This window comes from Terrapene carolina, unplaced genomic scaffold, assembly GCF_002925995.2.
Source record: "Terrapene carolina triunguis isolate 2854851 unplaced genomic scaffold, T_m_triunguis-2.0 Scaffold69, whole genome shotgun sequence".
Taxonomy (NCBI): Eukaryota; Metazoa; Chordata; order Testudines; family Emydidae; genus Terrapene; species Terrapene triunguis.
Window position 1 is genome coordinate 15,462,719 of NW_020664420.1, and position 14,283 is coordinate 15,477,001.

The following is a 14,283-nucleotide window of genomic DNA, read 5'->3' on the forward strand; positions in this document are numbered from 1 at the left end:
GGCAGCAGCACCTGGCCCGGCAGATCCCGAGCAGCGGATTCCCTCCCTCCCCGCCCGGAGCCGGACTCGCAGCAGCAGCAGCAGCCGCAGGGAACCGTCCCGCCCGGGCAGCGCCGCGCACCATGGGAGGCTGCGAATTCCTCCTCCTCGGGAAGCCCCGCTCCCTCCTCTCGCTGGGCCTCTTCGCCCTGGTCCTGCTCGAGGTGCACTGGGGCGCTGCGGCTCCCTTGCAGTCCAACGGCGGAGCCTCCCCTCTGGCCAAGATCTACCCCAGGGGCAGCCACTGGGCGGTGGGTAAGTGTCCGCGCCGCGCAGGGAGCCCGGGACAGCCCCGGACCCCGCTGTAGCATTTATTGGGGGCGGCCGCGGGGGGCTTTTCTCCCAGGCGCGGCCGCGCTTCGTGGTCCTGCTAGAAACTTTCAACTAGCTCGATCCTCTTCCCCGTAACGCCCGTCCGCCTGCCCGCCCTAGCACGTGTCTGTCTGTCTGTCTAGGGAGCGATCGATGGCTTGAGGTCCAAGCCTCAGGTTAATCAGCGCCTCCGCCCAGCCTTTACTAGCCCGTGGGTTTGTTTTTTGTTTGACACAGGCTGTCTCAGTAAGGGGAAGATTTACTCTGTATTCAAATAGAGCCGTTTGGCGCAGGGCGTTGATTCTCCTCCGGCTCACGAAAGCAGGAGATCTGGCGAGACAGATGCACTTTTACATGAATCGGAGGGGGGGGGGGGTTAGAAAGGTTCATAAATTATATTAATTAATAAATGCAAAGATAGGCGCTGTTTGATGCTGGGGATCCCTGTTGGCAAAGTGGCTCTCCCCAGCCCTTGAACCGTGTCACCGCAATACTGGACAACCAGGATCCGGTAAGAAAAGGAGCGTTTGCCAGGGGCGCAGGCAATGGCTGAGCTCGAGAGCAAACCCGCGACAGCCAAGCTAAGAGAAGATCGAAGCTACCTTTAAAACCCTGTGATTCATTTAAGATGATACATGCAGTCCATGGCAGGGCTCCCACGGGCTTCAATGGGGCTCTAACCAGTCCTGATCTGTACCGATCAGTATTTGTTCCTGGCATGCCCCGGAGAGCAGCACTGCACAGCCGCAAAACAAGCCTGTCAAAGGACAGGCTCCGCAGCTAATCTCTGCCCTTCTCTCCTAGAACCAGGTGTGGGACACGGGCCATCTTTGTAGTCTGTGTTTGTCCAGCACCAAGCGCAAACGGGTCCTGGTCCATGACTCGGGCTTCTAGGCACTAGGAATAATAATATTAATAAATAATCTACAATTTACTTTAATCAGAGCAGTGAGGTGGGGCGGAGGTGCAAGAGAGGAGCTTTCTCAAGGAGCTTTCTGCCATCAGAATAGTTGGAAGGGGGGCTTTGTGAAATCCATCAGAGCTGCCCTGTGGGACTGAACCAGGGGGAAGGTGTAATTAAAAACGAGTCAAATACATTCTTAGGCGAATGGAACAATCCTCCTTACTTGAAAGACCAGGTGGGTGAGATGATAATTTTTATTGGACCAACTCCTCTGGTGAGAGAGAAAAGCTTTGGCACTAGCTACACAGAGCTCTTCTTCAAGGCACACGAGCTGGCTTCAGCCCCTGATTTCCATGGCCAGCAAGTGCCTTTTGTGATACTGACACTGGAGGAGGAAGTCGTTTCATTGGAAGCTGATAGTGTCTGTCTAGCTAGTCACTAGACTCCCAAAGTCGCCTCGTTTCTCTTAGCTCCTCTAGCGCGGGTGTTGTATCCATTTTGTAGTATTGGTCTGTAGGCTACTCCCCAGAGGCAGGGATATTGGGGGCTGGGGTGTGATACAGGGGCAGACTTGTTTCCTTTCGTCTGCTTCCCCCATCAAAAGCCGCAGAGCTCTGTCTAGTTCGTATCAGCCATGGCATGAGAGGTGGAAACGGAATTAAATACAGCTCCAGTGACCACAGATTAATAATACGTCTTTGCAAAAGTCAAAGGGAATTGAAAGCTTGCAATGCGCGCTGATAGTGTCCGGGGGAAGAAGGGCGCTACAGTGGGGAATAAGAAAGAAGAGCTCGACACTTGGGAAGAATTAATCATTGTAACACATCCTGCTATTTCTGAATTCAAAATGTATATTCGAGAGTGAGATCCAAGGGGCAATGAGCCCCAACTGATACTCATTAGAATTATTTCCTGAAAGCGGTGCCCTGACTTTCGCTCCACTTATTACAGCGATCATTGGCAAGTTCTTGTCCCCAGCGTTTCTCTTTTGCAGTGTAGACTTGCCCTCAGTTTGTGGACCACGGCCAATATCAATTTCACTTTCATAAAAACGAAACCTGGAATAATGAAGCCTATCAAATGTAGCTTTTTGCCATAAAAATTGCGGTTAAAAGTGGTAGGAAGAGCCACATTCTGATGCTGAACTTGGGTGGGAAGGAATTAAAACTCTCAACCTCTCCTTTACCTGCTCACACTCACTCCTGCTCTCAGCTGTCTCTCTTTACCCCTGCCAGTGTGCCTTATTATATCTAGCCTCTTCTCATCAACATATCCCCGGCCCATTTAATATAATGGGCATAGGGATTTTTGTGTGTGACTCTGAGTTGGTGTGACATCATCCAAAAGGCTCCAGTGGCCAATCAGAATGCGGCTTTGGACATCCACACTCACACGCTCATTAATTTTTGATTAATGTCATGATATTCTGATGATTTTTATAGGACATTTAATGGGGAAAAAGAGCACTGGAGATTTTCCCTATGTTTATGAAGAAGAAAACAAGATCCCATTTTCAGCATTACCTGAAAATGTCAAGCAGCTGGGAGATTACCTGCAATGGGAAGAAACGTTGAAGAATTTGCTAAGGCTGTTAGAAGGGAATGAAAACAGAAGCGCTCAGATCCTAAGGGAAGAGCTTCCGTGGTATACCAAGAACACTTGGGAGACAGATGATGACAGCAGCTTTAAAGATGTAAGTTTAAAACAAGAAGGTACTGTAAATCTATTTTTTTTTAAACAAGTTAGCTCCTAACTCTGGGATTGCTGGTAGAGCTGGTCAAACAATTTGTAATGAATAACTAATTCAGTGAATTTATCCCTTATTCCTGATCGCAAATTGTCACTGAATAGAGTATATCTTTTATGGATGTATTTATTTAGAACAGCTCAGCAAATATTTTGTAAATTTCAGCCTATGGCTTGGGTGCAAACTACTTGATGTGAATATTTTTTCAATATTGTGATTTATTTGTATTATACAAGTGCCCCAGTCATTGCCAAACAAACACACAACTAGATATAGTCCCTGCACTGAAGAGTTCACAATGTAATCTGAAAACCCGTGCAAATAGTAGGAGGGAACCACAAGGGAGGAAGATTAAGGGTGATGATGATAAGATCACATGATGGTTAGGTAGGTGAGCTATGTTCAAACACAGTGGTTTTGTATTTTTAAAAACACAAACAAACGAAGAAGATATCCCCAACTACTGCCCAATCTGCCTCTCATTAGCTAGCTGATTTATTTGAATGGTCAGGATTCCACTTTCAATATTTGAGCTACATGAATGGCCATCTGTATCACTTGATATTATTTCTGTCCTTTGATGTTATGACCTAACCTTGATAAACTGCTGCCACTCAAAACAAATTTCACTGTATCACAAAATTGGAATTTGGGGCTAGAGTCAGAAAGGGACTTAGGAACCTAACTGCCATTTTAGGCTCCTAAATCCCAGGATCAGTCCCCATTGAGAATCACAAAAACCCCGTTCAGTGGCTGCCAAACATGCAGGTGCCTAGGCACCCAGGGAACTTTCACCCAGTGAGTTTATGTTTCTGCCTCTGTGCAGGTACAGGGCCGTCTCACTCTAGGTATCTGGCCTCCTGAGCCCCAGTGAGATGCACCTGGCTGCCCAACTCACCTGCCAGGCCTAAGCCAGTAGGCATGTTCTGAGGCCGCTTAGCAGATTGGGTCCTGCATGTGAGTTCACCCAGAACAGCTGCAGGGAGGGAGGAGGAGGACCTCCTTTGTAACTTTTAGCCTGGTGGTTAGTGTACTCACCTGGGATGTGGGAGATGCAGGGCCGCCCAGAGGATTCAGGGGGCCTGGGGAAAAGCAATTTTGAGGGCCCCTTCCATAAAAAAAGTTGCAATACTATAGAATACTATATTCTCATGGGGGGGCCCTGTGGGGCCTGGGGCAAATTGCCCCACTTGCCCCCCCCCCTGGGCGGCCCTGGGGAGATGCCCAGTTCAAGTCTCCCTTCCACCTGAGCAAGACAAGGGATTTGAACAGGAATCTACCACCTCTTTGGTGATGCTCTAACCATTGGGAATAGGGATAGTCTGATATGGGGAACTCTCTCTGTCTCTCCTGTTGAAGCTGTGTATAAATAATGAAAGAGCTATTAGAGTAGGGGGACTGGGTCTCCCACATGTTAGGTGAGTGCTATAACCACCAACCTAGGGAGTCATTCTCATGCTTGTGCTCTCTTTCACACACACCCCCAACCTGGCCCTTTGTGTAAATCCAAAGTGGAACAGCTTCAGCAGGAGGGACTGGGGGGCCCCCCTACCCATCAGAATATCCGATAGTTCAGTGGTTAGGGCACACATGAAAGGAGATTTTGCTTTGCATTTTTCAATGGTAGCGCACGAAGAGCTTCTATTTTTGTCATAAACAATCTGTTTAGGCCCTGAGCCAATGCTTCCTGGAGTCAGTGGAAGTTTTCCCATTGACTCCACTAAGTGATAGGGCAGGCCCTTAAAGTCAAATGATACCCTTTGCTGAGATTTTGCTCTTACAGACACGGAGACCCCGGGAATCTTATGTGCTTCAAATTCCCTGAGCATTTATGATACTATTTAAATAATAACAATCATTAGCTGCCTTAATAATAAACCAAGGCTAGCGTAATATACTGGTGCACTGGTCTGATAGCCAATGAGACTTGGAGCATAAAAGCTGTAATTATCAGGGAGCTGCAGGGTCCTTTTGAGTGCAGATTTTATCTCTGTAGCGTCTCTGGTATATGATACAGTCTTAGTTACCCAGACTTTGTCTAGTCACTCCCTTCATTTTAATGTGGTGCTGTGGAACATCTTTATGAAGGTGCATAGATACCCCAATGATGGATGTGTTGTGCATGGCTAGATGTAAGATGGTCAGATTGGGTTGATTTATTATTATAATAATGCTGTTGCCACTGACTCCAATGGGTGCCAGATGGGGCCTGTAAGTCGCATGAAATAAATCCCAACTCTTGCTGTATTTGAATTTTCAATGGAAGCCAACTGTCTAGAAAGATCAAGACATGTTTAATCAGTCATGGTAGATTGTATCTGCTGCTGAGTTCAGATACTGGGGTCGAGCAATTAAATGTAAACGTTCCAAAGAAAACAGCATTGCAGACTATACATGCAGGCTGAGAGAACATATATCAATTATTCTGGGACCATTGCATGGTCAATCTATTACACGGCTGTAAATAATGGTAGATTGCGTATGTGCTTGTGGAGATGTTAGCATCGCAAGGGTCCATCTAAGTATGCAACACCATAGACTGCCACCTACTGAATGTACATATAAGCACGTTTTAGTGGGGGGAAGAATCTTAGTAGTAACTCTTCATACTAATGTATGAACCTAAAATGTAACAAGCAACACACTTTATATGTTTTGTGCTAGGAATAGAAAACTACAGAATATAAGACCATATTGCTAGATGTACTTTTGTCAGGGATGTTTCCAAGTGGAATTTACTTAATGCCACTTTATAAGAAGGAAACCTATTATTATTTTATTTATTTCCACTAGTGCCCACAATGTGTGAGGCATTTTCCAAACATAAAAACTACAATCTCCGCCCTGAAAAACTTACCATCCAAAAGACAGACACAGGGTGGGAGAAGGGTTATGACATACAAATAAGTGTAGAGGTCAAATGAAGATAGGCCCCCTCTTGAGTGGGTACTAAGTATTTGTAACTCAGTGATGTTTTCTATATGTCATATAGTAATTTCTACAGAACTTTATTGGGTTCATCCCATTAAATTCTATACGTTTATTCCGTAAGGAAAGTGCAGGAGGAGATCCTGTTGAGAGTATACTTAGGTTATTGTGTGTAGCATGGGCATAGGTTTACAGGATTATTAAAGGCATGATGCCATAATGTACACATAGTCACTGTGCTGTAATTTCATTGTTCCATGTATATATTCAAATGTTACCTTTTAAAAATCCAAATTAAAAGTATCTAGAAACAAGAAGCAGAAGGTCCCTCTGGTTTCACATCTGGCTCATATATAAGAATCAGGTCCCTACTGCTTGACTTATTTAGTCTCATTTTCTATCTGCGTAGCTGAAATCTCCCACTGCTACTATTGTGTTCTAGGCACAATTCTTCTCTATTCCTATTGTTGCCTCCTCATATTTTGCCTGTCTGATCAGGGAGTCTACAATGCTTGTTCATTTTTATTATCTTGAATGTCATGTCCTAACAATTCAGCCTTGCTCATCGTTCCCCCAAGGTTCTGATTTTTGTTTTACTGTCAAATTCTTCTGCCTCAGTTAATTTAACAACCCGCAAATCAACACCAACCCTCCCACCCCTCATACATAGAGTAAATTAAAACTAAAACTAATCTGGAACAGCTGTAGAAATCTGAAGCAGCTGCTTTCCTTGGTGTTCTAAGGTTTTGCTCTTGCAAGTTGTTGCAAGTGCAATCCAAAGTAAATTATAAAATGTTTCTATGAACTCACTTTCCAACATTAATTTGATGTTATATAAATGGGACTATGAAGAAAATAACTTTGAATAACTCTTTTTTTCTTGGACCTTGGTTGTCTTTTAGCAAGCTAACATTGGGGGGCAAGTATTAGGAATGTATTTGTTGTATGGAATAGATGCAGAGTACAGTTATACATTTGGTTTATTGAATCAGGATGTGACTTTTGACAAGCCTGTTCTGTAAATATTATTTACTTCTCTTTATTAGATGATGGATTATCTGCTTCAAGTTATGAATAGGAAAGAAAGCACTCCAAGCTGAAGTGAAGATCTTCCAACCTTGAAGGAATAGAATAGTATCCTTAAGAGACTATGTTTCACAAGCACTCAATTGTAACAGATAACCAACAAGGTTTCTTTTGTGTAAACAAGATTACTTTTGTGTAAAATACCTAAACACTTGTATTCTTGTATGTTCCAACACTGACTAAACTCTTCTCCTTTTTTTTTCTCCAAGCTGCATCTTGTTTGAACTGCTTTGCTGTAAATAATTGTCCAGGAAGGGTCTTCCAGTTATCTGACTTCTCTGTCTAACCAGTTCATCTTTAGGTTAAAACTACATGACATTTCAACATTCACAATAAATAATAATAAGAAAGGCCAAGTTTCTGTTTTTATCTGAGTTACAAAATGTTGACTGACTGTGTCACAGATAGTAACAAACAAACAATAGGGAGATTCATCACATGTTGGGCAAGATCCTCAGCTGTATAAATTGCCGTGGCTTCACTGAATCCCATGGAGCTACACTGATTTACACCAGTCAGGACCTGTCCATCTGTTCCATTGACCCTAAGGGGTGTATTTTCAGTGAGCCAAGACCCAAACTGCCTTACATATGTAAACGGGGGAATGGTCCCGCTATTGTGGGGAACTTTCCTGGCTTATATACTGCCCCAGTGAAATGGGCTAGCGAAAGGATCGGAGTCCTCGCTCCCACTTCCTTTACCCAGAGGCCTGTCTGACCTTGAAGGCTCCCCATCCACTCTCCTGTGTGGCAGAGTCCTCGTAACCTCAACAAGGCTGGGTCCAGGATTCCTGGGGGGCTTGGCCCCCAACCTTGTTGTGGTCACTTAGGGCAGGGGTTAGGGTGTCCCAACTCTGGGGTGCTCTCTCTGCACTGGATACTTCCCTGACTCACTGATCATTACATACAGTTCCAAGCACATACAATTAATTAAAAAGCAATCAATTTTAAAAAATAAGAAAAAAAATGGGAAAGGTGAAAGGAAAACCCATCGTCCTGCTCTGTGGCATGGGGACATCATAACCAGCATCTCTGAAATGTAAGGGAAGTTCAGTCTGTTCCTAACAAGTCCCAGGCCTCCTTCTCAGGCCCTGGCTGTGCTGCAGGGATGCTGCAGGTCGGACACTTGCTCTGGCGGTGGCCACACACTTTCAGGCGCTAGTGGCAGGACCCTTCTTCCCAGCATCAGCCCCCGTCCCCCATTGAGGTTACATTCCCCCTCCAAGTCTGGCCTGCAAGGCCTTTTGGCTGGGGGCGTCTCCCTGTGCTGGACCCGCTGCCCAGGGTCCCCCCTTGCTCTGCCCAGCTGCTCACCGTACCCAGCTCTGGACTACTCCAGCCCCAGCTTCACTTTGTGTCACCACTGCTGCTGCTCTGCCTCCAGCTCCCTGGGCTGCTTCTCTGGCTTTTGTTGCTGTGGCTTGCTTCCCAGCACTGACCTGCTCCCCGGCTCAGCTCAGGCTCCTGCCCCTCCTTAGCTCGGCCCTGTTCTGTCTGACCCAGGTCCTAGGCAATTCCAGCTCACATGGAGGACGGGACCCCCCTGGCTTCCTGACTCCCTCATTAGCGTGCCTGTCCTGTCAATCAGGCTGACCTGGAGCATTGGCCTCTCCCCAATGTTCCTGGGGACTGTCAGTCTCAGGGTTCTGATTTCCCATCGACCCGTCCCCAACCTTTTGGTACTGGGAGGTATCCAACAAAAACAAACCCCCCTGAGTTTTAGTAAGGGCCAACAGTCCCCTTACACATAGATGGGTAAGGCCCAAACATAGGCTAGGTCTACACTACAGCGGTGTTCCGACCTAAGATACGCAACTTCAGCTACGTGAATACCGTAGCTGAAGTTGCGTATTTTAGGTCGGCTTACCTGGTGGTGAGGACGGGGGAAAGCCGACCGCTGCCGCGCTGCCGCCGACTCCGCTGCCACCTCTTGTCGAGGTGGATTTCCGGAGTCGACGGCAGAGCGATCAGGGATCGATTTTACCGCGTCCTCACGAGACGCGGTAAGTCGATCCCCGATAAACCGATTGCTACCCGCCGGATCGGCCGGTAGTGAAGACGTAGCCATAGTGAGGTATTTATGCCACCCAGGTGTCCCAGGCAGTGGGATAAGCTCATCCAGATGGACCCTGTATCCCCCTGCATGATACATAAATGACATCTCCAGTGGGCCTTCAGAGGGGGATGTGGGATGTCACACACGAATAAGGGTGGGGTTAGGCGGGCCACACAGAGTGCAGTTCCATACGGCCCTAATTCAGCACGAAGGTGGAGCATTTCCTACCAGAAGCACACACAGCTGCGTAAGACAGCGACAGGCCCCACCCCCAAAACACTTGCTGGGCCTGAACGGTTCGTCCCTCAGCTGCGCTGTGCTTCAGTGTGTACACTGGTCAAGCAAAGTAATCTGCTCAGTAGACAGAGGCCCTTGCACTCGATTGGGCAGTTACAAACTGGGAGTCCCACCCAGCAAAGGGAAACTGCTACTACAAGTTCCCACAGTAGAACAGCCTAAAACCAGACCACAAAGAGTACAAATAATTTCTCTGTGCAAATGACTAAACAATGGGTAGTGACATATGAAAATGCGTAATCAGGCTAGACAGTGTGACACTTAGCATCTCATACTTTTACACTATAATAGCCATATGACAAAAATAATTCCCAGCTGAATGTTTGTTTCAAAGCAAAGCAAACCCTTCCTTGAGTGCGCAGCTGAGGCCAGCCATTACTACATTTCACTTTGAACACTCCCCCATGGCTGGGGAATAATCACGTGCGAGAGCCAAACATGATTCTGTCCAAAGGTTACAATGCAGCGTGGTAGTGTAGGCTAGCCCTTAGTCTCATTAGTGTCAGCCAACGGCTGCTGAAATCTACAGCTAGCTTTCTAGCTATCTTCATTTTTAAAGAAACCTTATGTGAAATTCCCATATGTGGCATCTCACAGCAAGATGCCAGCTGCCTGTCTGGAAGTTAAATCAGCAATTCAAATTAGAAATAAGGCCTATTTCTCGTAACGGTAAGAGCCAATAATCATTGGCATAAACTACCAAGGGAAGTGGTGGATTCGCCATCTCTCAAAGTCTGCAAACACATCAGACCTGTTCTCTTTCCCCTCCACTGGCTTTCTGTAGAATATTGAAGCAAGTTCAAGATGCTCCATAGGCCAAGTCGAGGGTACCTAAAAGTTCACCTAAAGCTACAGGATGAAGACAGGGGTAGACAGCTATGCTCTGCTACAATAAGGGCTACTCTGAGACTGTCAATGAACTCTTCTAGGAACTAAGGACCATAACAAACGTCACCACCTTCTGCTCCAAGAGCAAGGGGCACATCTTCGACCTTGCCTTCACTAACAAACGTGTATATCTGCCCTTCTCTTCAGGGGAGGATGAGAGACTGAACATGTGACAGACATTAATGTTACTTAAGGCACTACTGGAACACAGGTGCCAACTTTTCAAAGTACAGGGGAGTGTTCAACCTCTGGTGCTGCCCTGCCCCAGGCCCCCCCCCCACTCCTTTTCCCAAGGCCCCACCTCTTCCCGCCCAGTTCCGCTGTCTCTCCGTGCTCACCGAGCGCACCACGTCCCCGCTCCTCCCCCCTCCCTCCCAGCCTCCCTGAATGCCGCAAAACAGCTGTTCATGGCAGGCGTGAGGAGGGAGGCGCTGATTGTGGGGCCACTAGCAGGCGGGAGGAGCCGGGGGGTGGGCGGGAGCTGATGGGGGGCTGCTGGTGGGCGCAGAGCACCCACCATTTTTTCCCGGTGGGTGCTCCAGTCCCAGAGCACCCACGGAGTCGGCGCCTATGTACTGGAAGACAGGGTACAGCTAGACTTCAATAAAAGACCCACAGCATGTCCACGGCTGGCCTGGGTCAGCTGACTTGGGCTTGTGGGGCTAAAAATTGTAGTGTAGACATTCGGGCCTGAGAATCCACTATGGGGGAGTGTCTCAGAGCCTGGGCTCCAGTCTTTGCCTGGACATCTACAATGCAATTTTTAGTCCCTCAGCCTGAGCCCTGTGAGCCCGAGTCAATTGACCTGGGCTCTGAGACTCACTGCTGTGGGTTTTTTATTAATGTGTAGATACTACAGTGATGAGCATGGCGGAAAAACCTTAGTAGAATAGAATAGAATAGAATAGAATAGAAAACTGGATGCATTCTTGTCAAACACAGGTTATTGGGCTCAGTACAGGAGTAACCAGATTAAATTTTATTATCTGTGGACCATACAGGAGGTCAGACTAGATAACTTAAAGGTCCCTTCTGTACTTTAAAAAAAAAAAATCTATAAATTTAGGGCATGAGCCTCTGTTACAAACTGGAGAATGACTGTATCACAGACATTAATTAATAACTAACACAGAGATTCATTTAATAGATTGTAAACTCTTTGGGGGCAGGGATTACCTTGTACTGTGTACAGTGAGGGCCTCTAAGTACCACCATAATATAAGGAGGGAGAAGGGGAATTATTGGATGTATAAGCAGGGAACAGCGTGTAGGAGTAGGAAGTGATTATTATGTCTGTATTCAACATTATTGAGACTGATGCTAGAATACTACGTTCAATTTTGGTGTCTGCGTTTTAAAACGAATGTTGAAAAATTGGAGATTGTGCAGAAAACAGCCACAAAACTAATCTGAGCATTGGAGAAAATGTCTTACAGTGAAAGACGTAAAGAGCTCGCTCTGTTTAGTTTATCAAACTGAAGATTAAGAGGTGACTATTTTAACAATGAGGGTGATTAACCATTGGAACAAACTTCCAAGGGAATGGGTGGATTCTCCATCTCTTGATATCTTCAGAACAAGACTGGAGGGCTTTCTGGAAGATGTGCTTTAGCCAAACACAAAGCTCATGGTCAAACACAAGTTCTTGGGCTCAATATTGGGATACCTGGGTAGAATTTAATGGCCCGTGATATTCAAAATGTCAGACTAGATCAGCTAATGGCCTTAAACTCTATAAATCTGTACATTTACTTGGTCCATAACCTGTAAAATAATTCTGATGAAATTCTCCTGGATTCCAGCAGGTGGCAGACTCTGCCAAAATATGGATCCTTGACACAGGGCTTCAAGCTGTTGTGTAGATTTAATTTTTCTCTTGCTCACGTTTAAAAGAAAAAGTTTATATTAGTGACTATGAACAGAAGCCTCTGGACAAAATGAAGAGCACTGAATAGTTCCATCTCATGCAATTACGTGCCCTTGACTGCAACCTAATTTCTAGGATTATAGGAGACAGGCTATATTCTTGGGAAAGTGAAGTTCTGCATAAGGCGGGGTTCTCAACCTTTTTCTTTCTGATGCCCCCCCCCCAACATGCTATAAAAACTCCATGGCCCACCAGTGCCCCAACAACTGTTTTTCTGCATATAAAAGCCAGGGCCGGCATTAGAAGGCAGCAAACAGGGCAATTGCCCAGTGTCCCACTCCACAGAGGGCCCCACAAAGTTAAGTTGCTCAGGCTTCGGCTTCAGCCCCAGGTGGCAGGACTCAGGGCCCCGGGCTTCAGCCTTGCACAGTGGAGCTTCATCTTTCTGCCCTGGACCCCAGTGAGTCTAACATTGGCCCTGCTTAGGGAACTGCCTGAAACCTGCTCACAGCCCCCCCAGGAGCCTCCGGACCCATGGTTGAGAACCACTGGCATAAGGTACCTGTCACGGACATATCAAATTGTCCTCTTCTTCTTCATTTGTATTGAAATGTGAATGATTTTCATCTGCAATGAATAAATCCTGTTATACTTTGATACATGGGTGTTCTGGTTAAAAAGCCAGTGATTCCCCTATCCTTTGACTGCTTCCTGTGGGAGTTTTACTCAATTCTACCCCCTAAACTAGCACTCCTCATTAGCAGAGAGTGGGTGTAAGGTCTGACAGGGAACTACAAGTGTCTTTTAGGAATTTGCAATATACCTATCACTGCAGTATCTGTCTGATTGCAAACAAGCCCCTAGAGAACAAATATGATTTTAACATTTTATTATAACTTCTACTGATTTGTTATTATTAGTCTATTTTATTGTAATATTGAGCTGTACATTTGCACACCACTTCACAAACAAAGATAAGATGGGTTAACTGCTCTAATCAATTTAGAATATATTGGCTAAGTCCTGCTCTATCTACTCATACTAGCAGCTCTGTTTACCTCTACAGGACAACTCGAATAAAATCAACAAGGTTTGGCCCTAAACTCGATATTTTTCAAACCTGACTGATAGCTTTTTATCTTGCATATTCTTTATTCCAAGGATCTGAAATAAAGAAAAACGTTACTGTTAGAACTATCACCAATGATTTTATGGCATGATACAAGTTTTGGAGACTTGTATGATATTCATGGTTTTTTTATCGTATAAATAGTGTGTCATCTGCATTAGATGACAAGCTATTATCCAAGTTCAAATATGTCTTTGGCACATAATACACAGACCTTTTATCCTTTATCTATGTCAAGTTATACAGTTCTAATACCGTTTTTCATTTCATTTTCATTTGTATCAATACAATGCTGATCCATTCACAGAGTAGTCTAATTACTGTCCTAATATATACACAGGACTCCCATGGCTCACTCCTGCAGGCCTTGCTCCTATTGCTGTGAATGGGAACTGTAGAATCTGGCTACAGATGCCAAATATGTTTAATAAAATAATTATTGCTTTTACCAGCTTCATCTTCCTAAATATTATGGCCCCACTTCCTTAGAGTGTGTAAACCAGTGTCAATCTGTTGACCTCCCTGGAGCTATTCCAGTTTATGCCAGCTGAGGATCTGTATATTTAAACACTAGCTTTTAACACAAATCCTGCAGATCTATTTGCTTGTCTCGTTTCTCTTTCTGTTGTCTGGAAATTTCCTAACAGTCAAAGCACGCTTCATCCTGCTCAACTGACCGCATGAGGCCTTGCTGGGGTTTAGGATTAGCTCAGCAGAAAAATCCCCTTTCTCGTTTGGTGCCAATGCTCTCCAGCATTGCTATGGGCCTATTGAAAGTGTCAGTGAGGCAGGCCTGGTCCAGACAAATCTGGGCTCCTCCCATCAAGCTATATAATTTGTCTCTAACTGCAGTTTTTGACCTCCTCCTTGCTATTCACCCCAGAACTGTTCTGCTATGACAGCTAGAGGGAAAGGAAGGAAAATATGTGGAGTGAGTTTGAACAGTGGATGGAGGTTTTTCAGTTAAACAAAAGGGCAGGGTGATGTTCCCCCAGCCAGCGCCACAACGTAGACAGAGCCTTCGTGGTTCA

The 14,283-nt window shown here is 45.7% G+C and overlaps 1 protein-coding gene across 2 annotated transcripts; it reads left to right on the top strand.

The window, feature by feature from the left end:
- Nucleotides 1–96: 96 nt before the first annotated feature.
- On the top strand, nt 97–7,334 carry GRP (gastrin releasing peptide). 2 transcript variants are annotated; one of them, XM_024217473.3, is made up of 3 exons: nt 97–294; nt 2,698–2,967; nt 6,977–7,334. In XM_024217473.3, the coding sequence occupies exons 1-3, from the start codon at nt 123–125 to the stop codon at nt 7,006–7,008; spliced, it is 474 nt and encodes a 157-aa protein (XP_024073241.1). In that variant the 5' UTR covers nt 97–122; the 3' UTR covers nt 7,009–7,334. The 2 variants fall into 2 exon arrangements, with proteins under 2 accessions (XP_024073241.1, XP_024073240.1); XM_024217472.3 differs by having other exon boundaries at nt 2,698–2,948.
- The last annotated feature ends 6,949 nt before the right edge of the window (nt 7,335–14,283 follow it).

Excerpts from the sequence above, each read along its gene's own strand:
- GRP (XM_024217472.3), top strand. The coding sequence starts at position 123 with ATGGGAGGCTGCGAATTCCTCCTCCTCGGGAAGCCCCGCTCCCTCCTC. Across the intron at positions 295-2,697 it reads GGGCAGCCACTGGGCGGTGG|GACATTTAATGGGGAAAAAG; the intron begins GTAAGTGTCCGC and ends TGATTTTTATAG. Across the intron at positions 2,949-6,976 it reads ATGACAGCAGCTTTAAAGAT|ATGATGGATTATCTGCTTCA; the intron begins GTAAGTTTAAAA and ends TCTCTTTATTAG.